At 39.5% G+C, this 25,360-nt stretch overlaps 1 protein-coding gene across 4 annotated transcripts in view; it reads left to right on the top strand.

Moving 5' to 3' along the window:
• Positions 1–25,360, top strand: part of STN1 (STN1 subunit of CST complex) — a 44,453-nt gene that overhangs the window by 8,118 nt on the left and 10,975 nt on the right. For 3 of the 4 annotated variants that reach the window (XM_062601888.1, XM_062601889.1, XM_062601887.1), the window contains exons 2-7: positions 8,192–8,334; positions 12,851–12,946; positions 17,794–17,865; positions 19,579–19,740; positions 21,034–21,145; positions 21,974–22,136. In XM_062601888.1, the coding sequence (XP_062457872.1) occupies positions 8,199–8,334; positions 12,851–12,946; positions 17,794–17,865; positions 19,579–19,740; positions 21,034–21,145; positions 21,974–22,136 (741 nt within the window). In that variant the 5' untranslated portion in view covers positions 8,192–8,198. The remainder of the gene's footprint in view (positions 1–8,191; positions 8,335–12,850; positions 12,947–17,793; positions 17,866–19,578; positions 19,741–21,033; positions 21,146–21,973; positions 22,137–25,360) is intronic. The other variant, XM_062601890.1, reaches the window with a different exon arrangement.

Below are 25,360 nucleotides of genomic sequence, written 5' to 3'. Positions count from 1 at the left end.
AAGTTTTTAAAGGTGGGCAAAAATCATCATTCGCAGAGAAGTCTATAGCCTTCTTTGCTCTGTGGGGAAGAAAGCTATTAAGATACTCGCATTGTAGGACAGGTGTTCCTGAACAGTCTTGGTTTGTTCGTTATCAGTCCTGTGTCAGCTCTTGGTGATGAAATTTGGACAGATCTCAGAGGGAGCATCTGTAAGATTTCATTATTTCAGAGCATCCTCAGAGAATTACAAAAATTGCTATCCCAAAAGTTAGAGGGCGAAGTCTCTGGGTTTTTAAGAGGTCCTAATAGAGTTTACCGGCTGAAGATAAGGGATGATGAGCTAGCTTTCCTTATCTGGGAAGAAACTAGTCTTGAGATGATTCAAAGTTCATAGAATGCAGTGTAAGAGATTATGCAGAACAGTTTGAGGAATCAAGAAATAGCTGCATACCTTTGGCATTTCTGAAACTTCCTCGGTTTTGTAGGTCAGAACAGCCTGGCTGTGACGAAGAAATCCTGTGCTTGATTTCAGGTATAAAAGTTCTAATTCTCAGAAAGGAGGCACAGTTACAGAGAAGGCTGGGAATTGTACCATATTTGATACAAAGCCCTCACTCTATTGATCCTTTTCCTAGATGCTGGTTGAGAGGACCCTTGTGAGGAACATTATAAAAGCGTAACAAAAGCTTTATTCTTACATGGGGCGATACTGCACACTTCTGCCAGTAACAAAGAGATTACTGTCATAATATCCTCAAGCTGCGACAGGGGAGGTTTAGATGGGATATTTGGAAAAAATTCTTTATTAAAAGGGTGAACCAGTATTGGAACAGGCTGCCCAGGGCAGTGGTGGAGTCACCATCCCTGGAAGTGTTTAAAAATTGTGTAGATGAGGCCCTTAGTGACATGGTTTAGTGGTGGCTTTGGCAGTCCTGGAGTAAAGGTTCGACATTATCATAGTTGGTGTTGATCTTTCAAAGAAGAGTAACAGGCCTCAATGTTCCAAGAGAGGTCCAAATGAGCAAACTCAGTCTCTAGGTACACTCCCAAAATATATTATGATCCTAGCTGGATCTGAGACTTCAAAATTACTCTGATTTGAATTGGTTTGTATATACCAACACTGCTACTTGGACACTGTTTCAAACACACCCTCAGAGTGGTCTGATGTAGTTAATAGGTTTACTTGGATAGCAAATAATACTTTTTTAGAATATTCAGCAGGTCTGTCATAACCTGATGCCTTGGTACATGCTGGGAATATTTTGAGAACTTCATCACAACTGTGCACCTAGACTGAATGGTAGGTTAATTATTTTGAAGTCTCTGGTTGTAATGGAATGCTCTATTGTTCTATGAACATTCATGTGAATGATATGTACCAAAGTACAAAAGACGACTGTGTTGCCTTCAGCTGGGGTGAATTAGGTTTTATTCCCTTTGCTGTTAGATATCTTGAATGAGTTAATATTCCTTTATGCTGGATCAGTAAATTACGTGTACCTGTCAAAAAACTTTCTTTTGTAGGAGCCTTTTTGGAATCCTGTTGCTATGAAAGCTTCCATACTGCTGTTTTTCCAAGCAACAATCTCACTGTTTATAAGAAGTAATTTATTTTTAGTTTTGTTTGGTTTTATTTCATGCTGATAACTGAGAACCTTCTCTCTCCCAGTGAAAGAATGTCTTCACAGTAGCTCAGCTTATTCTGGCAACACTGTGGGTGATTAAGAGCTTGGAGAGAATTAATCATCTTCATAGACTTCCTCCTGCCCTCAGTCGAGACAAGTTAGAGAATTAGCTGAAGAAGGTGCTTCAGTGCGATTATCCAATAGCTTTAAAATACAAATAGCAAGTGAAGCTTTCTGAATATCAGTAGTGACTACTGTACCTTTTTCATGGTAAGCTTACAGCTGTCCATGACAAATCAACATATAGAGCTGGTTTACTGCTCGTTTGAGTGGTTTGCTGATTTCTTGATGTGTAGGAAAAATATCTTGTGACTAATGCATAGGACAAGGATCAAGAGGAGCTACTTCTACTGTTTGTTTTATTGCACACTTCCTTGTTAGTTTTCCGGAATCATGCTTTTGGAAAATTGGGTGCCAAAGCCTTGTTACAAGGTTTAACTTGCATATAAAACAAATTGCAGTGCCAAAGAAGGCAATCTAGAAGTGCCAGCTTTGTCCCCCTTCCTTCCAAGACTGTTGATGTTAGAGGAGCCAGTCTGTCTGATGTCCTGCAGCCACATGTGCCTGTCCAGAGGATTTCTGGTCAGTGCTGTGGAAAGTTAAAAACAGAGAGAGGGAAATACATTGCAAGTTGGGGCCTGGAGGTATTAACTCCACTGAAAGACTATTACACAGTAGTGATGTCAGTTTATTGATAAAACAAGGCTTTTTTCTCCTACCTATATCCTGATTATTATGGGCACTGTGGGCCAGTACCTTTCTGTGTTGTTTATGGACACTCTGGCTAAAATTTGTGGCAATGGATCTTTTGTCTTGCACCATCTTTCCTTGCCAGGGAAGTGTATTGTAATCTAATGTAATTAAAGGACATAAGATGTTTAAAATTCCAAGCAGTATCTTAAAGAAAAATTCTGTAATTCTTTCTTTTTGGTGCTTCTGTTATCTCAGGAGGTTAGACAGATGTTAACACTTGTACAAGTACCATTTTGGGAACTGCTGCAAGTTCAGAGGAGTTGTAGCTCTCTGAATTTTGTTTCAAAACTTTTTTTTTTATTTGAACTGAAATTGTACTTGCCTTGTATATAAGACCTGCAGGACACATAGTGCCCTTACTGACTGTTGTAGCATGTAGCAGCTAAACTTCAAAGGACTTCACATGAGCAGCAACAGCTGAAGGTAGTTTATTAGGAAAGACGGAAAGTGTTTACCCTACTTTGACTTTTAACAGAATCACCAGATAGGAAATGGATCCAAACTGACCTTATTTTACTGTTTGGTATTTTTCTAACAGCTGTAAAGCTGATACCAATGCACATCTCTTTCAGGAGCCTTTTTCGTCTTTCAGTGTTGTATTTTGGTCTCTGTGATGGTTTTCACCTTGTTACTGGTAGGGAGAATTTTCTTTTTTAACAAGTCTATGGCTGAGCTTCGTTGTTAGAATCTTTATATCATCTGTAGCCAACGGCTCTACTTTCCAGCTCACTAAGATCTACTTGTATAATAAGATACTGGATTTGTTTGGTTTTAGTTTAAAATGTTGTATGTAAAAACATTTCTTGGAATATGGTGTCTTTAATTGTGTCATGCTGGAATTGCCTCTGCTGATCATGAAGAATTGAATAATAATCATTTGTTATGTAGGGTGCTGACTCAAACAGAGATGAGTTCAATTCAGATGACAGAGGTTGGTACAAAAGCCAGCTGTTGACTCTGCTCCTCTTTCCACAAGTTGCGTTCTCTGTGACTGGGATGGCTGACTCATGAAACAATTCTTTAACAGCTGCAGTTTATAGCCTCATTTATCCAAGTAAACCAATGCTGCCTTTAAGTTGTTTTAATGCACAGGGTTGGCAGCTCTAACAGCTTAGGAGCTGCTTCCTGTATAGATCATGAGTCCTAGTATGGTTGTGGCAGTCTTTGGAGAAGAGTGAATGCATGGTAGAATGTTTAAGCTGCCTGTATTGGTGGATAAATATTCTCTGCTTCTGGTTTACAGCAAACCTTAAAATCTTTGTAGCAGTTTGCCAGCAGTTGCAGAGTAGTTGCAGACAACAGCTGGCAAGATACCTTTGCTATGGCTCCAAAAGATTCATCTCAAACTAAGGCAATTTTCTCCAAGAGTTTTGGTAATTACATCTGGAGAAAAGAAGAACATTAAACCAGATATTATTCTCTGGGTTTTCAATTTCACTGAGATTGGAAGAAAACCAATTCTAAATCATTTACCATTTTTGAAAAGATACCTGGTGAACATGGGAATAGGAGCCAAGAAATCACTGGCCAGGGCTGGTTCTGTTGAACAACTCTGGTGTTAAATAGGTAGCTATTCTAACAAGGCTACCAGGTAGGCTGCTTGAGAGGGAAGAAAGAGACAGGGCTTTGATTTGGGCAGTGGCATTATTGGGAAGGCTGCCAATTTTCCTTGGTTTCCCTTCTTTCCCTTTTAGGATAACACCTTGCTGAACTCACAAGATAACACTAAGGCTTATGGGCTTGGTTTAATTCTCACTGCAGTCAGAAAGCTAACACTGATAGCAGTAGGTGAAAGAGCCTCATTTTAATAGGTTAGTGTCTAGAGCAATCTCAAATTGAGGCTTTTTGTTTATTTGTATTTAGATAACTACCACGTAAACTTGAGCTTTCTGGGTTTGAAACAGGATAGTTTTCCCAAAAAGTGGTCCAGATAGCTGAATTTAATTCTATTTTTGTTTTTGATTATGCTTTTGTAGCCTTTCTTTGGAGTTATTTTATAAAGAGCTAAAAGTAGAATACAGATATCTTCTGTCTAATGAGCTCATGGACCAGATGCTTCTCTTGCCTTTTCTTTTGTCCTATAGCAGGATTGAATTCCTTGCTCTACAGCAACTGTAAAGTCATTACACTGCATTTAAAACAAAATGAAGAAAGGGTGATCTTTTGCTAGGACTCTATTACTAAGCCTTTTCACCATCTTTCAGCAAAAAACAGTTTAATCCTTTAACATTTGTAATATAGTATCTGCTCAGAATTGTCTATTGTGAGCTATGTGTATTTGCACTGATTACAGTGCCCTACATCTCCACAACGCCGGTTCTTTGCCCTTTGGATCATCTTTGTACAGCCTAGCTGTTATCTTCCTTGCTGATAGCATATCACCAGTGGTACCAGTTAAGAGCTGAAAACGCTTCCAGCATAATGGAAAGTTCTGCTTTCACCAGAATGACTCACTAATGAATTAACCTCTGCAGTATTCTGCCTGGGACAGAGGCTTCCTGTGCCAACTTAAGAAAAGCTTACGGGAAGATGCTATTATATAGCAAAAGAGAAATGGATTTGAAGTGTTTTATCTCAGCTTGGATGGAGCCTTAGGTGGCATGGTTTAGTGTGTGGTGTCCCTGCTCATGGCAGGGGGGGTGGAACTAGACGATCTTAAGGTCCTTTCCAACCCTAACTATTCTATGATTCTATTTGCCTTGTGAGAATTATGTTTTCTAATACTAACAATCTGCCTGAAAGAAGCTTGGAAGCTAACAGGGAAATAGGTATTTTGGGAAGGGTTACTTTTCGTGACTGAACGTCCTTTGCTATGGAAGCAAAAAGACACCACCACAAGAAGAATGGATTTTTAACAAAAGTATGTGATGGCAAGCAGCGCAGGAGGCAGGAAGCATCTTTTCCTCTCAGCAGACCACAAGCTTTCGGCTTTAAGTCGGTCACTGTTCGAATGTAGCTACCAACTGGCCACTTGAGGGGCAAGAAAGAAAATGGATTTAGTTTTGGGCGGCGGTTTTGAGGGCTTTTTGGGACCATGAAGAGCCAAGGGGAGACTGCACTGCAGAGTGTTCTCCATGTGTCTGTCACACATTGCTGAAAGTGAGTGGCTGGAGTATGGTTTCACTGTGGCAGCCTGGTCTGGATGGAGAGTCTGTAACTCATGACTTCGGCTGATTTGTCCCGTGGGCTTCAAGAACTCTTGTGATCTCTTTATAGCTCTGGGAGTGTGATTTACTTGTTGTCAAGGAATCTGCCAAATCTGTAAGATTAAATTTGGTGTGTCTGTAGCAGACTTGAACCAAGCAGAGTGAATCTCTACGTGAAGTTAAATGTGATTGATGTAAATTTCTCCAATGAAGAGCTGTAACAAGGCCTGGGAGCTAGAAAGAAGCTCCAGAATGAGATTTAGTTCCCAGTAATTTTTGAGATAGAGCTTTTGCTGCAGAAATTGTTCACCTTTCAGGATAGGGAAGAAATAAAAGATTTGGGGAAAATCTTCATACCTAAAAGAGATGCTTAAATAGCTAGAACTGTTGTTTGGACTTCTAGCTATTGATCTGTTAACATTTGGGCACTTCAGGTTTGACAACTGTTTACTGAAATAGCAAAATGCAGATATTTGTAATCTCCAGTGGTGCCACTTCATTGATTTTCCCTCAAATGTGCAGGGGTGACTTCTGCTTTTTGTTCCAATGCATTCATGCAAAATGCAGAAAGTTAAGTTTGTTACCCAATTCTCCCTTTTTGGCTGCTTAGCTCAGCCTGCCATCTGTATCTGAGAAAAAAACAGGTGCTGAGCTATGAGAGACGTTGTAACCATGCAGAGTAAGGTGGGGGGTTACAGTGCAGAAAGGAATATTGCTTTGTGTGAAAGATGATCTTTGACAACAGTCTGTGATTGTTTCAATGTTTCTTATGAGGGGAGAAGTGCCACTGAAAGGGTACTGTGGCACCATTAAGGACAAAATTAAGACAAACTCTTAAGAGTTCCTGACTCTGAGTGGGAGGTGGGATGACACTGACCTAGTAGTGCTTCTCCATATTTCCACTCATTATCTGTTAACCTTGATTGACTATAGTGTATGTGTTTATCGACTGATGTGTGAACTCTTCTCATTCACCATCACATTTTGCTTGGCTACGTTTATTATTTTTCTTTTATATTTTCCCTTTCCTCCCCTACTATTTTTTTAATAGAAGCTATAAAAGCACAGTAGCATAGGGACAATGCAGGCAACTTGGTGCTAGAGACTGCAAGCAAAAAGAAAGGGATGGGGAAGACTAATTTCATTATGAAAACAAGTGTGCTAAGTAAAACACAGATTCAAACCATGTGTTTGCTTGGGAAAATTTATGATCCAAATTTGACATAGACTATAGCAAGCAACCAAGGAGCTGCCATATGGAGGAATCGCAGCTTTGCATTATTAAGGTCATACAGTTAAAACTTAATTTATGAATTTCTACTGAGCAGTGTCTGCAATTCAGTAGCAGAAAAAATATGCTTCTGGGGAGACATGAGGGAGAAAAAGGTAGTGAGATTTTTTTGAGTAGGTATTGTGTGTGTGGAAGGGATAGGTTTGGAAAAGCTCTCTGTAGCAGGGAGAGGAGTAAATCCAGGTGTAAACAAAAATAGTTTGTTATTTGAAGATAAAGTGACTGGCATTGACTAAATCAGATACTTTCAACATCTAACAAAACAGATGAGGGGTCTAAGGAAGGTCAAAATATAGCTAACCTTCCGTTGTTTAAAAACGTGAAAAATAAACCCTAGAAATGAATGTAATTGTCATCTGCAGTTCTTTTCACAGCATAGAGTAGATGCCAGCAACACTTTGGCATTTTGCATTACGCTCTGTTTTTCTGCCCCAAATTAAAATCTAAGTGTGAAAACAGAAATCACACAGAATCCAAGCTCTGTTGTTTCTCAAAGAAGCAAGATGCTATCATGCTACTCATGGCATGTTTCCTCTATATCAGTAGCTAGAAGTGTCTCCCGACAGGCTGATTGCTAGCAGGGAGCTGTTCCCTCTCAGGAGACTGTAGCTGCCAGATCTCAGCCCTATTATGCACTCCTCAAAATCACTCCACTTACCACCTTCGCCCTATAGCTGTAAGTGGGTGAAACCCATCTGAGGGTGACCTGAAAAGCTTTAGCTATCCATACAGGAGAAGCTAATAAATAATTTATTAGCTTTCCATACAGGACAAGCTAATAAAAAGTATATTCAGCTTCCAGATCTCTACAAGGATCTTTCCTGAATTGATTGCTGTGTTTTTCTTCTGACATCAACTCTGTGATAAGCAGAGCACTGGCTCTGGTAATGGCAGAAGATGGCAGGTATTAAACAGGGAAATCTGAAGAGGGAAAAGGGGAAAGTAACAATTACAAAGTTAATTGATACTGTATGTCCAAAATAAAGAAGGGCCAGCTGCTTTTGTTTAATTGAAAATAAACCTCCCCCACACTGCAGTAAAGCACAGGGTGAGGAGAATATCTTATGGAAGGGAAAAAGAATGATAGCGAGAAAAAATAAACCAGGGTGTAGGAAGTAGCCAATTGGTATCTCACAGTCCTGCTCAGTATTGACACTTTGAATGTTTCATGTTGGAACACAGAGATAACATTGTATTAAGCTCCTGTGTCTCTTATCAGCTCTGCTGTGTTATTGTGTGTAAAATCCCAGGCTATTTTTCATACAGGTGGAGCATATGTGAACAGCTCTTTACCTGTGCAGAAAATAGTCACAAGTTGTTCTGTGTTCACAGGTTTTGAATGCAGTCAGAGTCTAGGAAGTATGAAGAAGAAGAGACACCTTCTCTGCACTGGGGGTTGGATCCTGTGTTTTTTGCATTTGCAAGACTGTATATTAAAGATATAAAAGAAATGAGAGAATCTAAACAAGTGCCAGGTACGTACTTATATGTGCTGATTATGATGCACACAGAATTCTAATTGATTTATGTTGTGCTCTTTATTGAGGGATTGCAGAATGCTTCATGAACACCACTAATGTTCCGTGCCCCAAGGCTAAGTGACATTAAGAACTTTAACAGTTCTGGGAACAACAGGTTGCATGTGAAATATATGTGAAAATAAAATGTTCATTCTAATGGCTTTTCTTCCTCTCGTATATATATATATAGATCGATAGGTAGATACAGAACATCTCTTACATTAAGGTAATGTTGTATTTCATCTGTGTGGTAGCGCTTGTTATTTTCTGATAACATTAATTCTAAAAATGCTGGTCCTTTCTGGTCATCTGTGTTTTTATCTTTCCACTGTCTGTACAACATTAGAGAAGAATTTTATGCATCTTCTCATTGTTGCAAAATCTTGAGTTGATGGCTGAGTGTATGTGGTTTTGCTTTTTCCTCTGAATATTAAGGTATTATAAAACAGGTACAGGTTTTGAGGTTTTGTCTACTTAATTTCCAGATATGATAGACACTTGACATCTTCATGTATTTGAACAACCTTTTTGTAAATTCTGGCATCTGTGCTGAATCTTACACCACACCTTTCATTTCCTAACCATTGCTGGAAATCGCATGCTTTGCTGTCTGTTTCCTGCTGGTCTTCAGCTGATATCACCCATGTGTACGGTGTCTAAAGCAACAGGGGTCTGACCTTGAATTTCTGTTTTCTCTACGAAGACTTTAAATAGACTTCAGAAAGTTTTGTGCTATAGAAGGGTTCATTACTCCAAATTAAAGCTTGACAAGGTGCAAGATAATCAGGGTGGAACCCAAGTTACTTTGAATAAATGAGAAAAAGTAGTAAACTCTAAGCAGAGTTTGTGGGGGTTTTTTGTTTGTTTTTTTTTTCCTCCACAGAGACAAGGTATACCTATTTGGTTCTTTGAATGTGCTCTGCCTTGTAGGTTTTGCTGCTCTTAATTACTTTTCTTTAATAGCAAGGATAACAGCAGTGTATTGTTGAAGAAATGAAGGAGTGGTGGGGTTTTTTTGCTCTTGCAACCATTTTTATATACATATGGGCATCACAAACTGCAAAGCCCAGTACATATATATACCTCTGTTATTTAATATGATAGGATACTTTTGTCTTAAATCCACTGAAAGAATGAGGCTATAGTCAGTTGTTGATGTTTATACTAGAGTGAGTAGTACTTAGAGGCCTTTTTAAAGGGTGCAGTCATATAGTAGTACTGGTATAGCAAATGCTTCTGGTAAAAACCTGTTCCTGCTTCAAATAGAGCCATTTTAATTGTTTTCAAACAAATACAAACCAATTCAATGTTAGCAGAACAGGATTGTAGTTTCGTCTTGGACATTAGTTAAATGCAAACATGCATGGAAAAATATATTCAGAGGAATTGAACTTGAGCATCAACAAACATTTCACAAAAGCTGGAACAGTCCTAGAACACACAATCCTGCTCTTTCTTACCTTTAATTTCCCTTCTCACTTCTCTTCCTATTCTTTTACTTAGGTGAGTTGTCTTCTGCTTCAGGAGCTTTCAGTTTTGTTATTACTTTTCTTTCCTAAGATGATCCTAAGGAAGTGGTATTTCTCATGTCATGATATCAGCCTTTAAAATCAGTGTATGCAAGCTTTCTCTGCTTCCTGTGCATCTGATATTTTGAACAACTAAGGTTGCTTGCAATCCTGTATCATTTTCTAAACCAGATTTTAAAGAATAAAATATTTCATAGAACAAACACCCCGAGCTTTTTTCATTCTCCTAGTGCTGTGTATATACCACATCAGACATTTATTCAGCATATCTTATTTATTGGCAACAAATGTTTGCACAACAGAAACACTAAAGAAAAAAGTCTGTTGGGGAAGGAAGCAGGTAGGTGTTTGCTGTTGATGTTTCCTGCCTTTAATGGGATTGTTAAAGACCAGCTGAAGCTAAATATATGATTGGTTGTAAATCAGTCAGTAAGTAATGGTAATTAAGAATGAATGATTGCAAACCAAAGAGCTGTAACTAGGAAGAATGGAAAGACACAGACTGAATGTCAGGAAAAACATCCTTAGAATGACATCTGCCAAACCATGGAGCAGGCTTCCCAGGAAAAAGGTGGGATGCCCTTCGCTGGGATTGTTTATATCCTGACTGTACAGATTGCCAGGAATTTACTGTACGGAATGGTCTTACATTGACCCTGAGGAAATGGACTGAATGACCTAATAGGTTTTTTCTTTCCATTTTTAAGCATTGGGATTTGATGCCATAATGACTAATCCCTTTACAGAGAGGAAAGCAGTAAACCTGGCCAATTATTCTCCTGCTATAAATGGTGACAAGAAGGCTGGAAAACCTCCCAGATAAAAACAGCAATTGTGTTGTCTTAGAGGCCATGAAATGCGAGTGGGTGTCAAACTCTTGTTACAACACATAATGGAAATGAGCTTTTCTCAGACTTATCATGCAGCACTGCATTGTGACAGCTTATCAACAAGTGAGGGAAGCTACAAATAGCATAAAAGGGGATAATAATAATTAAAGCAATGGCAAACAGCTCAGTACTTAGTAATGCTGGTAAAGACATGACCAGAACTTGCCCTAGAGAGCTCTGCATTTAAAGCCCCCTGTACCACTGCTGTGATTTCCTGTTGTGGTAACAGCACGTTAATGAACATGTGATTTACTGGGTTACTATGAGCCTGTCTGGGGGCGCTTGCAAGTAGCTTCACATGTGTTTTACTGCTGCCAGTACGAATAAGTAAGCTGACAGGAGAAACAATTTACATCTTGAAGTCAAGTTCAACAACTTTTAGAAGTGTAAATATAATTTCATGTTCCAAATTTGGGTAGTTTCTCGAAGAGTAAGGGTGGAGTTCAATGTGAATTTATGGGGATGGAGAGAACCAGTTTTATCTGTTTCTGTCATTTGTCAAAACTCAGCTTACAGATGGAAATGAGCATAATAATATGTTGCTTATTTGCACAGTCAAGAGCTTGGTGTCCTCACTCCACAGAATTACCCAGAAACTGGCTCAGCCTTTTTTTTTTTAATAGAGATTTTGTAAGTTTTAGTGAACAATTATATACACTGGGAGCATCTCCATTGAGGGTTTCTATAGCAATTTTTATTGTTGTCCTAGTAAATGGAATGAGAGGAAGTGGGCAGACATGCTAAACGTTCACTACACCAGACCTGACCAGTGACTGCACGATTACTACAGCCAGCTCTAAGATGACAGTGATAGACACATCCTCAAAACATTGCACTGGATTTTTATGAGCAGGCCTTCTGTTTATGAGCTGCCTGGCTGATCACCTGTGATTTCTTTTGAAACTTTGGGTGTTTTGTCTTTATGTGAAACAAGTTAATTCCAGGCTCATTTAAGGCTGCCAGCTATGTAGGCCAAGTTATTTTTGGAGTTTGGTTTTGATTTTTCTCTCACTCCCTTGCTGCAGTGTTTCTCTTTGTAAGAATAAACCTTGCCGCAGTGTATGGAGCCAAATGTTCCCTTCTTAGTCCCTTGAGTTGCCTAGTTTTTAAAGGTAGTTATTGAACATCCCAGCCTATTTCAGTGAAGCAGCAATATTCAAAAACTGAACAAGACACATTGACTGAAAATTAGCCAGCCCAGGATCTGGGCTTATTGCCCTATTCTTCTGCTAGTGGACTGTGGAGCTTCAGTGTATGTTTGCATTGATGTTTCTTAACAACGTTTGTCACTCTCTTCAAAGGGCATGTAGCAACTTGAGTGCTGTCAAAGTCCACTGAGCACTGATTCCTCACTGTTTCTGGACACGTTTTCACATGTTAATCTAATTTAAGTCATCTTTATATATGCACAAAAATAGCTTTGAAGGGCTGTTTTTAGAAGCTGTTATTTCAGAAGCTGAAGTTCAGGGTGCTGTCCATCATGGCTGCATAGTGTATGCCAGCATCTAAGAGGCTTGTTTCTCTTCCCCTGCCCCCCCATGGCTCTTGTTCTTTGAGAAATGAAAGACAGAATTATGCTAGTTTTCCTTTTGGAAGCTCTGCCTTAATCAGGAACAGCTGCACTGTGAGAAGCTCAAACTGCTTCCATTGTGTTCTATTATTTATTCCGAAGCCTGATGAAGATGTTAAACCCCAAAACAAACAAACAAAACCCCAAACTGAAATGAAACCACAAAACAACTAAACCACCTCTAGTAACTGCAGCAGATGAACTGTTTTTCAGGTCCAAATGTGCAAGAAAAGAAGAGGTTAATAGAGTTCTGACACTCTACAAAAACAAGCTTTTGGTATCCTAAGTAGAGCTAATATTTCTTCATTCAAGCGTTCCCAGTCCTTACTGATCCAGGAGATTTTTCACATGAATAGGCATTGTATAATTCAAGATACATTAAATATGTAAGAAAGTATGGGCCTTTTTACTGACAAATGTGACTTTGTATAGGGTAGGATGTTGAAAGTAAGTTGTACTTACCAAGTATGTTTTGTGTCTAGGTATATTCTTTTATAATAGACATCCAATAAGACAGGTGGATGTTGTTGGGCTAGTGGTTCAAAGGAAAGAGCGAGATGCCTTCTATAGTTACGGAGGTAAGAAAAGTTTCTTTCTTCTTGCACTTATCAGCCTTCTAATCTTAATTACTGTTAGAACTTAAAAGTTACCTTATTTGATCATTGTTCTTGAAACAATTGTGCTCTTATCCGAATATAATGCATATTTGCAGCTCAGAATATTTAGCAAACATAGGGAAGCTACTATTTATCTCTACTTCAAAAGTAGAGAAACAGTTAAAACACAGTAACTGATTTGTCCAGGGTCATCTAGTACATCTTAATTTTAGTTATTGCTTTGCCACTGGACTTACAATTTTTTCTCTCACGCACACATGTATATTATATACACCTACATGCACACATATATATGCAGTTTCTTTGGTAAGATATAAATGGGTTTAACAGTGCCTGCAAATGAGAAGTCACTTCTTCCGTTTCTGAACCTTTCTTTTTGTATGTTTTGTTGTATCTTAGAGCCAGCTTTTAATAGCAGTTAAAAGTTTGTTTATATTTAGATGTGTGAAGAGTCTTAATAAATCTAACTTGAGCATCATAGTACCAGTGCTTATTAACAGCAGCTAGAAGTTGTCTCCTCCCTATTGCTTTTCCTAATAGTCAGGCTGTTCTTTTAACATGGAAACATCTGATTGTCATTTTGTTCAGCTGCCTTTTTCATCTGGAGAAAAAGCAGAGTGATGTGGCAAGTTTCAAAAGCAGGGAAGGGGGAGGTCATCTCACAGTAGGAAGGGGGAGCCAAATGTATAGATCCTGTTGAAGCACTTGAAGGACTCATGTCATAGAATCAAAGAATCATAGAATCATGGAATCGTTAGGGTTGGAAAGGACCTTAAGATCATCTAGTTCCAACCCACCTGCCATGGGCAGGGACACCTTACGCTAAATCATATCACCCAAGGCCTCATCCAACCTGGTCTTGAACACTGCCAGGGATGGAGCATTCACAACCTCCCTGGGCAACCTATTCCAGTGCCTCACCACCCTAACAGGAAAGAATTTCCTTCTTACATCCAACCTAAAGTTCCCCTGTTTGAGTTTTAACCCGTTACCCCTTGTCCTGTCACTACAGTCTCTAATGAAGAGTTCCTCTCCAGCATCCCTATAGGCCCCCTTCAGGTACTGGAAGGCTGCTATGAGGTCTCCATGCAGCCTTCTCTTCTCCAGGCTGAACAGCCCCAACTTCCAATGTCTTCTGCCATGGGTTTCCACCTGATGGAGGCCATCTTCTTATCCAGTTGCCTTATTTACAGAATTGAGTCAGCAGCAATTCCCTGAATCAGGAGTACTGTGGAGATACAGTTGACAATCGGGTCCCTGCTCCCACAACACCTGCAGTTGCATCATACTGCTGCAGAGTAACATTATCTGCTAACGCGTTAGTGTACACCGCACTGGGTGCAGCTGCTTAGTGTTGGGTCTGTGCTCTATAGAAATGTCCCTGCAAGTTTCTTAGAGTGGATATTTGCTAGTTTATTTTTAAGTCTAATTTCTGGATGTTTGTTATTACCCTGCCATTATGCTAAATGTGTTGACAGTAAATATTTTGAAGCACAAGTTTCTCGGGCACTTAAGTAGCAGAGGCTAAACAAGCTCCTAAGTTAAGAGGTGGGGATATAATGAAGTGTTGAAATATTAATTGAACGTCAGCTATTATTCTTTCATTGCACTAGTATGCAAATGCAGTTATTGCTTCATGAGAACAGAGGAAGGCTGAATCAAAATGACCAAGGTAAAAACAATTCTATGGGCCAGGGTTTCACCACGCTGCTCTCGGCATTAGCTCAGATGTAAACCTGTTGGAAGTATTCGATTGTGGCAGAAAATGGAGGAATAGAAATAAAAAGAACCTGCAGAGTCATGGAATTAAGGCCTTAGCGTTAGATCAGCCAACCTCTAAGTACAGCTCTCAGAGAGCTTGGCTTCCTGCTGTCCTTCCACGTCCAACTCCACTCTTTGTTCCAACAGTTTCTGGTTTGAGCTTTCAGGCTGCCGTCCCCAGCCTGCCCTCCCTCACAGGTGGGCTGACTCCCCACCCATAAAATTGTACTTCTTAGAGAGTTTCCTGCTTGTAACTTCTTGCTTCTCTGGGTACAACAGCCCCTGGCTGGTGAGTCACGGAGCTGGTGTTTCGTCTGTTGAATGGCTGCACACTGCTCAGTACTTGCTCCCTTCCCATCTGCTTAAAAGTGACTGACAAAGCAATTCCCCCTTTGTAATTTTTCTCTGATGGAGAACTGAAACGACTTTGTGTCACTCCCACTATCTCCCCCCCTCATTTCCTATCTGTCTACTTCAGAATATACACCACTTATTTTAAGAGAATCTTACATATTTCATCAATTGAAAGATCTTAATCCCAGAGAATCTTTCTGTGTGCTGAAAACTGTACAGCCTGAACTGGTGACAAAATAACAGCAGTGTAAGAGAGTAAATTGGCTCTTTCTAGGCTTAAAGAAGCAAACAAACAAATAAACCCAACCATGTGTAAAACCTGATTTTGACATGTTGATGTGATTGATTGTTGCCATTGTCATGATCAATTAGGAGAGAGATACCCAGTTAAAGTGTGACTTTGCACAAGCTCATATTTTATCTAATGCACCTTTCTGACCTTTGACTTGTTTTTTTTCCCTTTCCTTTTTACCAAAACAAAACGTCCCATGTGGTTTTCCGTGTTCTCCAGAACTGTTTTGAAATGCCAAAAGCACTTGCCTTAAAAACAAACTAAAAACATCTCACTGGGATCTCGTTAGGCTTACGCAGGCCCTAAAGGAACCATACCCTTTTTGTCATGAAGAAACAAAAAGGAGCACAGTTGGCTCATCAGGTAGCTTTGAGATTGGTACCCCTTGGATCATTTATGTAAGAGCTAAAATACCCAAACAGCCCCCAAAAAACAACCCACATTAAAACAAAAAGAAGTTTAAACCCACAGAGATGAGGAAGGGCGGCACAGGGAGCACAGGAAGTTTTCAAAAGCCTGTAGACCCTTTGAGTGCATTTAAAATAGATTATCATTCTCCTATCTAATTAGAATACAATTGCAAGAGTTTTCATTCATCTATGCTTGAGGAGTAATTCGTCTTTTTCCTCAAAGCTTTTATTTGTGAACTAGGAAAACTTTGCTTCAGAGTTTTCCTCTGCTACCAGATTTCCTGTGTGGTCAAGAACAGGTCAGTCTCTCCAGGGCTCAGCTGTTTTCAGCTGTTACGTTGATGACGAGGAGTCCAGCCTCCTAATCCTTCAGTCTGGTTTGTTCCTAAGCTCTTTTTAGGAAGCCTATCTGTCACAGTTGGTGCAACAGCTATTTGCAACCTGGAATATCTAGAAGCTGCAGTAATATAATAGCAAAATGTCATCTGCCGTGTTTCTTGGTGGCATGGTATGTGGGGGCTCTGTCTCCTACCAAAATAGTTGTGTTTTGTCTATACTGAGGAGGAAATCCTACCAGCTAGATCATTATGTGTACTGTGGTACAAAATTAAAGCTGCAGACACAGCATCTCAAAAGGAGGATAGCAATGAGCTGAGTGTACTTTTGTGATGGAATTTGGAATTGACTGCATTTTATAAATGCTCTGTGTTTGCTACTAAGAATATGCAGCTAAACTACTGGGAAACAGGAAGGCAAGATGGTGATTTGAAATTCGATCCCCAAATAGGGAGATTGTTTCAAAACATGTGAGACAATGCAAAGGCATTATGCTTTGATGCTGTGGTTCCCAAAGGAAATGACTGCAAGTACCAATCAGTACCTTCCTGGTAAATATTGCTGTTAACTTTTGTAGTCATGGATCCGATTTAAGGAGCAGAAGAAAATTGCAAATTCTAATTTGTGAAGAGTGGAAGCTCTGTCTTGAAGATGGTTCCATTCAAGCAGCAAGGTGCTTGGAGCAGTAGCTGGATGCTAGTAGATGTGATCCTTGCTGTAGTTTGACAAACATTTAGTGCCTTTTTAGTTAAGAGTGTAGATTGGACATGCCATCTATATACAGTCTCTTGGTCTGTAGAGCTGTTGATTCTTCTGTTAGTTTTTTCATTCTTTTTTTGGCTTTTGTCTTTCTCTACTGTCCTTGACAATGCACTGCCTGGGGCAGAAATCCTCAAATTTACTTTGATTGGGTGCTGGCAAAACAGGAAAAGCTAGATAGCTCCTGTGCTCTGGAGAAGGTGTTAAGCTGTTTTGGAAACAGAAGTGTCTTGCATGCCACCAGTATGTATACTTTAAGTTGGGAATTCTTGGCCTAGAGCAGAACCACAAGCATGTGCGTCTCCTGTCCTTCCTGGCTGGAGGAGCTGCCTTTCTGCTCTCTGGAACATCTTGTATAGGAATGGCCAGCAGACTTTGGCACATTGGCATGGAAACCAATGTAGCTGGAGGTAGCAGCCCTCCTAGTCTACTCACATGACTGTACCTCCCAGTGCTGAATTGCTATTTTCTCACTGTTACAGTGAGCTTTCTGTAGTTTTTGTCTGATTTCCTGTTTTAATTTGTCTGACTTCAGCTTTCAACACTGATTCTTCTTCTGACCCTTGTCAATGAGATTAAAACCCTTTAGTTCCAAGTATAGTACTGAAGCCTCATATTTTAAATGAGTACTTGATCATTGTTTGAGGCTATAGCTGTTACTCTGCTCACTATGCACATAAGCATGTACCTGGTGCTGAGCTATTTTCATGACTGAAATGACTGTTGAGACTACTTCAGAGGTATAAGCAGGGATTGAGCACCTGCTTTCTCCTTCAGACTGGTTGGAATGAAATATCCCTTGTAGTCATCTCACTACATATCTGTCTCTTTCACCTCCTGGAACATCACTACCTTTCTTATTCTGTCATTCTTGCAATTTTATTTTGTTTTTACAGTGGATGATAGTACTGGAGTTATAAATTGTGTCTGCTGGAAAAGTCCCATGGTAGCAGAAGCATCTTCGTCAGGTAATTTGACAAATAAACTATTCCTTTTTTGACCGTACGTTTTTGCTTATGTCTCTCTTATGTAATTTTCTAAATGATCAAACTTGCAGAAGAGCAAATTCAATGCTTTTCTTAATTTAAACCATCACTTCCTGCAGCCTAGTCCATTTTGGGAGTCTTCATATTACTCTTTATGTTGTGTCCAATGGTGATGCCAATGAAAGCACTACACTATGACCTGTCAAGCCTTTTCCTTATCTGAGTAATACAGTATTTCAGTTCTGTGTTGTGACATTGTTCAGAGAATCCTTCTCTTATGGCTCTTTTTGTGATTTCATCTAGTGAGGAACTAGGCTGGAAACCTGCCACATGCCACAGCTTCTGTTTCCAAAGCCGATCTATTGACCAGCAACCTGGTATACTTTCCCCACTCTTGTGATACATAGTGGTTTCAGCATTCATCTTCTTTGTTTGCATTCATATTCTTCTGCTCATGCATATACTGTCCTTGATGAACTTGAAAGTAGCGTGAAACACAGTGGAAGGACGCCAGCAGTCTTTTATGATTTGGGAAAGTTCTAAATGTGCAGAAATTGTGCATTTGAAATTAACCTATTATTGCGTTCAATAACAGAAGAGGTCTCTAGTGTCTGGTTTTCTCTTTGATTTTTCTCCCACCATTTCTCATACCTTAAAAGGTCATGTGGTAGATTGACAACCCTGATAAAGAGCTGATGAAATCCTACTGAAACAAATGTTACTAGTGTCATGTGGTGGTGTTAGGGTTATCTACACATAGAATGGGGAGAGAAAAACTTGGTATTAAAGTTAAAAACACTTGTCTGTGGAACAAGCCCAGTTTTATAGACAGATAATTCTTACTTCTGTTTGACAACAATATGACAATTGATAGAAACAATCCCAACTGCAACTGGAATCTAGAAATCAGCTCTCACTTTTCGAGAGGTGATGTTGTGGCACAGCTTTCAAAAAAAATAATGGGGATCCCCAATCAAATCTGTTTTTTCATGAGGAACTAAATGCTGCTTGAAATAGCATGAGGACTGAGAATGCTTCTTTCAACTTTGTGTTCTTATTTTACCTGTACATCAGCAGTGTTTGAATGGACATGGTGCTACTAGTGGAAATCAATTAATTTGTACCTTGCTAAAGAAAACAGCTCCTGGGGGGAGAGGAAACTTCCTTCCAGCCCTTTGTAATTGTGATCAGGGATACTTGGATCATGAATCAGGTTTTATATTATGAAGAATTTACTCTCCTGCAAAGGTGTGTTATGTAAATGTGAAGTTCTGTCAAGTTTCATTCATCTCAGTGTAGACTCCAAATTGCGTCACATGAATACTTTGGCCACACCTCAGCTGACTCATTTTTTTATGTAAGAAGTTCAGCTGACCTTTCTTTTCACCTCTCGTCCATCTTAGCATGACAAAATCAAAAATGACAGAACCCATTTCAATTAATGTTCCAACTTTGCAACCCACCTACAGCATTTTTAGTAGTAAATCAGTATCTCCTCCTCATCCCTTTTGCACTTTCCCTGGGTGATCTAGTAAATAAAAATATAATACTGTAAACTGACTTTATCACCCAAATATTTTGCTGCCCAGGACCTTAACCTTTTTTAATAATGTGAGTCTTGGGATGTTTAGGTGAATGCGAAAGGACAGTCCTCTTGGCCTTAATCCCCCATTTCCTTTCCCTCACTTCTTGCAGGTCGTCCAAGCACACCCAGCAGTCTTACTATGCTTGAACAGATAAAGAAGGTCCAAGAAATGGTGAGCCAGAAAACTAAACTGGAGATTGGGGATGTTATCAGGGTCAGAGGTCACATCCGAACCTACAGGCAACAAAGAGAAATTCGTGCTTCATGTTTTTGTGAGTGTTGTGGACCTGTGACATGTGTATCTTTGTCTGAATATTGTCTGAATTCATGAGATGATCTAAGCTGTATGTAATTCACTGGATTATTTCCACTTTATTTTTTGGCACCTCATTTTTCTAAAGAGATTTACATCTGTATGTCTTTATTTCAGTTTTAACAGTGGAAGGTTAGAAGGCACACTACTAAATGTGTAGGATTAGATTGCCTGCAAATGAGGCCTTCCTGGAAAATGACTCATTTATAAAAGAACTGTAAAATATTACTAGCATGCATACAAGAATACTATGCAGACACTGTGATTTGGTATCTGTGACAGTGACTTCCTCTTCAGTCTTGTTTGTGTTGAAGTAGAACAGCCAAAGCCCATGGGAAGGGAGTTGGTGATGTTTTATGTCATGCATCATCAGGAGCATTAGCTGCTTCAGAGAAACAGTTGCTGGTATAATCCATTCTGTGGGCAGACAGCAGCATATGGGCACATTGTGCCACTTGAAGCCGAGGTTCTTCCAAGCTCTCTGGTTCTGCAGAATGATTGGAAAGTGAAGCCTCATCTTCAGGCACTAGGGCACATACCTGTGTGCAGGTGCTGCCCCTGTATCCAACAGCTCTTTAGACAACAGGGTTCTGAAGTCAACTCATTGCACCCTACGAGCTCCCACTTACATAACTTCTCTGTGTCTGTGCTATTGTGTTAGAGTCAGTTTTACCCAGTGAAATCTTTGAGACAATATAAAAATGATTCCTTGGGGGGAAGCCCATCTCTTATAAAAAAATCTGTAACTTAGCAAAAAGATCTAGATTTTTTTGGCTCTAATTAAAACCTGAGAGGGAATTCAACCTCCTTTCCAGATAGAAGATTTATGAATGTATAACCCATTCAAAGGCTGGTAATAACACCATTGTTTCAGTAAAAGAGAGCCATGCAGTTCAAATAGCCTCTAAATTCCTTTCACTTTGGCCCAAAAAAGGCCCCTTACTATGGCTCCTTAACTTTATGTAATGGATAAAGACTTCTGAAAAGTAAAATAGAGATCATGAAGTCTGGTTAAATAAATTGTCAGACAAAAGCATGGTCTGCAGTGCATCACAACAGGCCATTTACCTACTTGTAAGCTGTAAAAGCAGGAGTGGCCTTTGTGGTTTTGTTTTTATAAAAGCAGAAGTGAACAAAATTTACCAATTTAATGCTGGCATGGGAAACTCTGTTGTGTTGCCTCAGGTGTTCTTGCTTATAAGATTGTCATGGCAGTCCTGGCCAACTATGTGTGTTCTTTTTACCGCTTCAGATAAAGTGGATGATCCTGTGTGTAATGTTCAAATTTCAAGGATGCTGGAACTCCCCTGTCTCTATAGAGAAGTTTATGATAAACCTTTCCAAGGCCCTGAGGAGGGACAGAGGTAAACACAGTATCCAGACTGGTCTTGGGGCAAAGTGTGTTTTTTACTGCTGTTTATTTCTTATTGTAATAACTGTGGAGAAAGATAGAACAGGTCCCAGCTGTGATTTAGTCTCTGCATATGCGTAAAGTAGCAGCCTGCTTTTCTCCCAAATAATTAATAAACCACACAGATGAAATCACAGAATACCAGGTTGAAAGGGACCTCAAGGATCATCTGGTCCAACCTTTTTATGCACAGATACCTGTGTATAATCTGAGAAAAGAAATATAACTCTGAACCAAAGTGAGTATTCAGAAGGGGGTAAAATGCTATGTACAGATCTCTTGCTTCTAGTAAAAAAGCTGGGGTATTGAGCAAGATTTGGAGGCGAGGTCAACAGGTTAGATGGAGGAGCATCTTTGCCTGATTTTATGTGTAAGGATAAGGGGCTGTTCCATTGAAATGCTCTCAGCTTCTACTGCCCTTGTCATCATCAAGTCACAGACATAACCTCAGTGAACTGATTCAAACACCCACCCATTCCTGTATTCAGTTTAAGGTTAGCTGGATGTTTACTGGAAGGTCTGATGCATGTAGGGTGTTTTCAGAGACTGCAGATCTTAAAAGCACAACATTGTTACAGCAAATGATTTAAGAGGAACAGTTCAATGCTTATTGCATATAAAAATGGTCTGGTTTAATTAAAGATTTAAATACAGATTCTTTAAGGACACTAAAATAGCTTTAGATCTTTGCAAACCAGTCTAGCAGGCTAACTTCAGGTAACTAAACAAATGCTAAGAGTGTCATTTCTTGCCTTTTGACATGTTCTGTGTATCCTTGTAGTGGCCTGGAGGATCAGGCATTCTCGATCAACATGCTGCATGAGAAAGTGCAAGGCTTTTTATTAGAAAACAAAATTCAGACCTTTTACCAACAGGAGTTGGAAACAATTGATACATTGGTGTCGCTGGTTGTTACGCATCTACCCACTCCCGACTGTCAGGAGGTAAGTGAATGTAACTGTTTCAAGTGTTTGGGGGGAAGAATACCATGTATTTTTTTATGCATAAACAACCAGATAAGAGGCTGGTGCCTTAGGAGGATTCAAAAGCCACAAGTGCTTTAGCTTTATGCATGAATTGTTTACCAGAGCTTGAGGAAACCTGGTCACTTGAGACATATAAAAGTGGACTGAAGAAAGCAATGTGAGAAAATCCTGTTGTTAAGTGTAATCTTGTATTAGGCCTAAGTAACCTTAGTCTGCAACAGGCACTAACTTACCTAGATCTGTAAATAGTGGCAGTATGAGAAAAGAAGATCCCTTTAAGGTGCTTGAGCTGTTTGGGACAGATGTTTGAGATCCAGAATTCGAGCAGGAAAAGGAAGACGGTCTTCCTCATTTAAAGCTCAGTATATTAACAGAGATGTAGCTTTCAAAAGGAGATTAAAATGAGTGGCTGAACAGTGCTCCCTGCTACATGTTTCTTTTGCTAGAAATCCCTAATTGTGAAAGGCCATGATTGAAAGGATCAGAAGGTGGAATTTAGCTGAAATCAGTTTCCATGCAGTTGCGTGTAACCAAACTATTAAGAAACTTTCCAGTGAGATAGTACATTCTTGATCTACTGCAGAATTGGAATTAGAACAACAAACATTTTGTCAAATGGCTTCATATTACTCTGTGTTATTTGGATAAATTACAGACCAGATTCTTAACTGGTGTGAAGTGGTAAATTTCTGCAGAAGTAACAGTTATGGCTTTTAGTATGTTACCAATGGCAACTGAAACTTAAGCTTGTGTTGTGATACGCTTGTTTATACTTAAGTTTCTCTAGAGAAATAAATCCGTGGAAGTCATTTTCACTGCCTGATTTTGATATGCACTGTAAAAGTTAAGTGCTGTGTTATATTAACATCTGATGTCTGTTTAATTCTTTAAAAAAAAAAAAACAACCAAAACAACAAACCCAAAACCAAACCAAACAAACATGACAAAAAACATTCCCTTGTGGATGAGGTCATAGCTGCTTCCTGATCGCTGTTTTAGCTGTTTCTTTTATTGAAGGTGGTTTTGTTGTTTGCTTTAAAGTGAGCATAAACTGTAACAGGAGCAACTCTCATTTTTGAGAGAAAAGTTTGATACTAGAATATCCAACATGGGACAGGGTATGTTTTCTAAACTAGCTGGAATCGTATTAAAAGTTCCCAAATGCTTTACATTAAAGAAAGTAGTGGTCCTTGTAACTAATAATGGAAACTTCCACCTTTGAAGTTTCAGCATTTATAGAAAGATCAAGATGAATAACTGCAAAGCCATTTAAAGCAGGAACTGATGCAGACCAAGCAAAAAGGCACAAAAAACCACCACCATCCAACCAGAAAAACTCAAACCAACAAAACCAATGTAGCATCAGTGTTGTTAGCAGCCATGAGGAGCTATCATAATAATGAATAGTTACTCCTGACCATGATGCAAAGGTGTGAGTATGTGTCCCAGGAATTTGGGCACACAGATGCTTATTTAGAAATTGCAGTTCTCCCCATTGCCCTTTGGTATTAATCCCTTGCAAAGAGGCTTATATATCTTTGCATAAGAAAGAACCTGCAGTTGTCAAGTGACGTGAATGTCTTAAGAGGAGTGCCAAGTAATGGTCTAGAAATGCATTTCATTGATCTTTTGCCCTGTCTCTTGAAGGGGTCACTTCTCATAACTGGCAAAGGGTCAAGTACCCAGTTTGATCCACAAAAGTAAGTGTAATAGATCTGGGTTCTCTCACCCTTTTTCTCTTTTCCCCTCTGTAGTCTTCTGGTTTATATTGCCCTGAAACCAAAAGGATAAAGGGATCTGCGTGGAATGATGTTATTTTATGTCTATTTGGCTAGGCAATAGCTAGGTGAGTGGACCAAAAAATTTAGACCACATGTCAATATATGCGCTTGCTCACTTCTTGCATTTTTCCTTTATGTGAAAGGATAAGTTATTTGGATGTATAACTTCATCTTTTTTAACCCCGCAACAGTTGCTGTTAAACTTTTTTCTTGTCTCTGTCGTCCTTACCCTGTGACCCTAGGAGATGTGGTGCACCTGCTTCATCTCTTTCCCAGCCTTTTAAGTACTTGCATAGTGTTCATCATAGTGGGAGGTTATCTCCCCATGCAGTATTTTCTTCAGGGAGGTGGTGAGTTGCTATGGAGTCACTGGCAGTGGTGTGGAGCAGAGGTTGAAGATAGAAGGAGGTAGCTGGTATAGCTTGAGGTAGGCAGCATGTCTGTTCATTTTCAGCATTACTGTACCCTGAGGCCTGTCTACGTCCCATCCATGTCTTACAATACCTAGAACTAGTCCTAATGGCTCTCCAGCAGTGCAGTCCTCTGTCTCTCCAGAATAAATTTCCCTCTAGCAGATGCACATAGAATTCAAATCATGTCCTCTGCTCAGACATACACTAGAGAGTATTTAATTTTATAGCCTACAGAGGATGGGTAAGAGAATTGGAAGGCTGCGTGTTTTTAAAGCCAATAGAGATTTATTTCACATAACAAGTGCCCCCTCTGTCCCTAAGCTTTAGGCTTTCCCTTATCCCTTAAAACAAATGACTTTTGAGACTGGAGGGCTTGGTGCCACAAGGAAGACTAAAAGCAAGAAACAGAAGAAGCAAGCTTGTGCTTAGAGAACCTAAGGGTGTACTTGCTGGATTTAGGCGATTATGTTTGGCAAATAGACAAGCCTTTGGTTCCTTTTCGTGAAGAAAACTGCATGTGAACTTGGTCCATCCAGTTTCTCAACTGGATTAAATATGTCATAGAATCATAGAATTGTTAGGGTTGGAAAGGACCTTAAGATCATCTAGTTCCAATGCAACTAACCAGCCCTGATTAACTATTTTTATGTACTTCTTCCATGCGTAAGCTATAGTGTGTGCTATTTTAGTATTGCCATTCTAGTCTGTGTATGTCAGTAGCTTAGACACATATCTTGGGTTGTGATTTTCAGGCTCTACTGTTTTTACTACTTGTCATTGCTGACCCCAAGATAATATTCAAATCACAAGTATACTTGTTAAAGCAGGGAGTTTTATGGTGCTGTTTGTACTTACTGTATATACCCTGTACATTGTATTGTAGGTATAATATAGTGCATTATACATTCTTAATGCTATGTGCTTGTCTTCCTGCCTCTTGAGGAAGCTTCACTGCTGCTTTAAATATGTATATTGCAGAGCTTATTAT

Source organism: Pezoporus occidentalis, unplaced genomic scaffold, assembly GCF_034315485.1.
Source record: "Pezoporus occidentalis ecotype Australia unplaced genomic scaffold, CSIRO_AGI_Poc_V1 ctg73, whole genome shotgun sequence".
NCBI lineage: Eukaryota > Metazoa > Chordata > Aves > Psittaciformes > Psittacidae > Pezoporus > Pezoporus occidentalis.
This window is presented reverse-complemented; position numbering and strand designations above follow the sequence as displayed.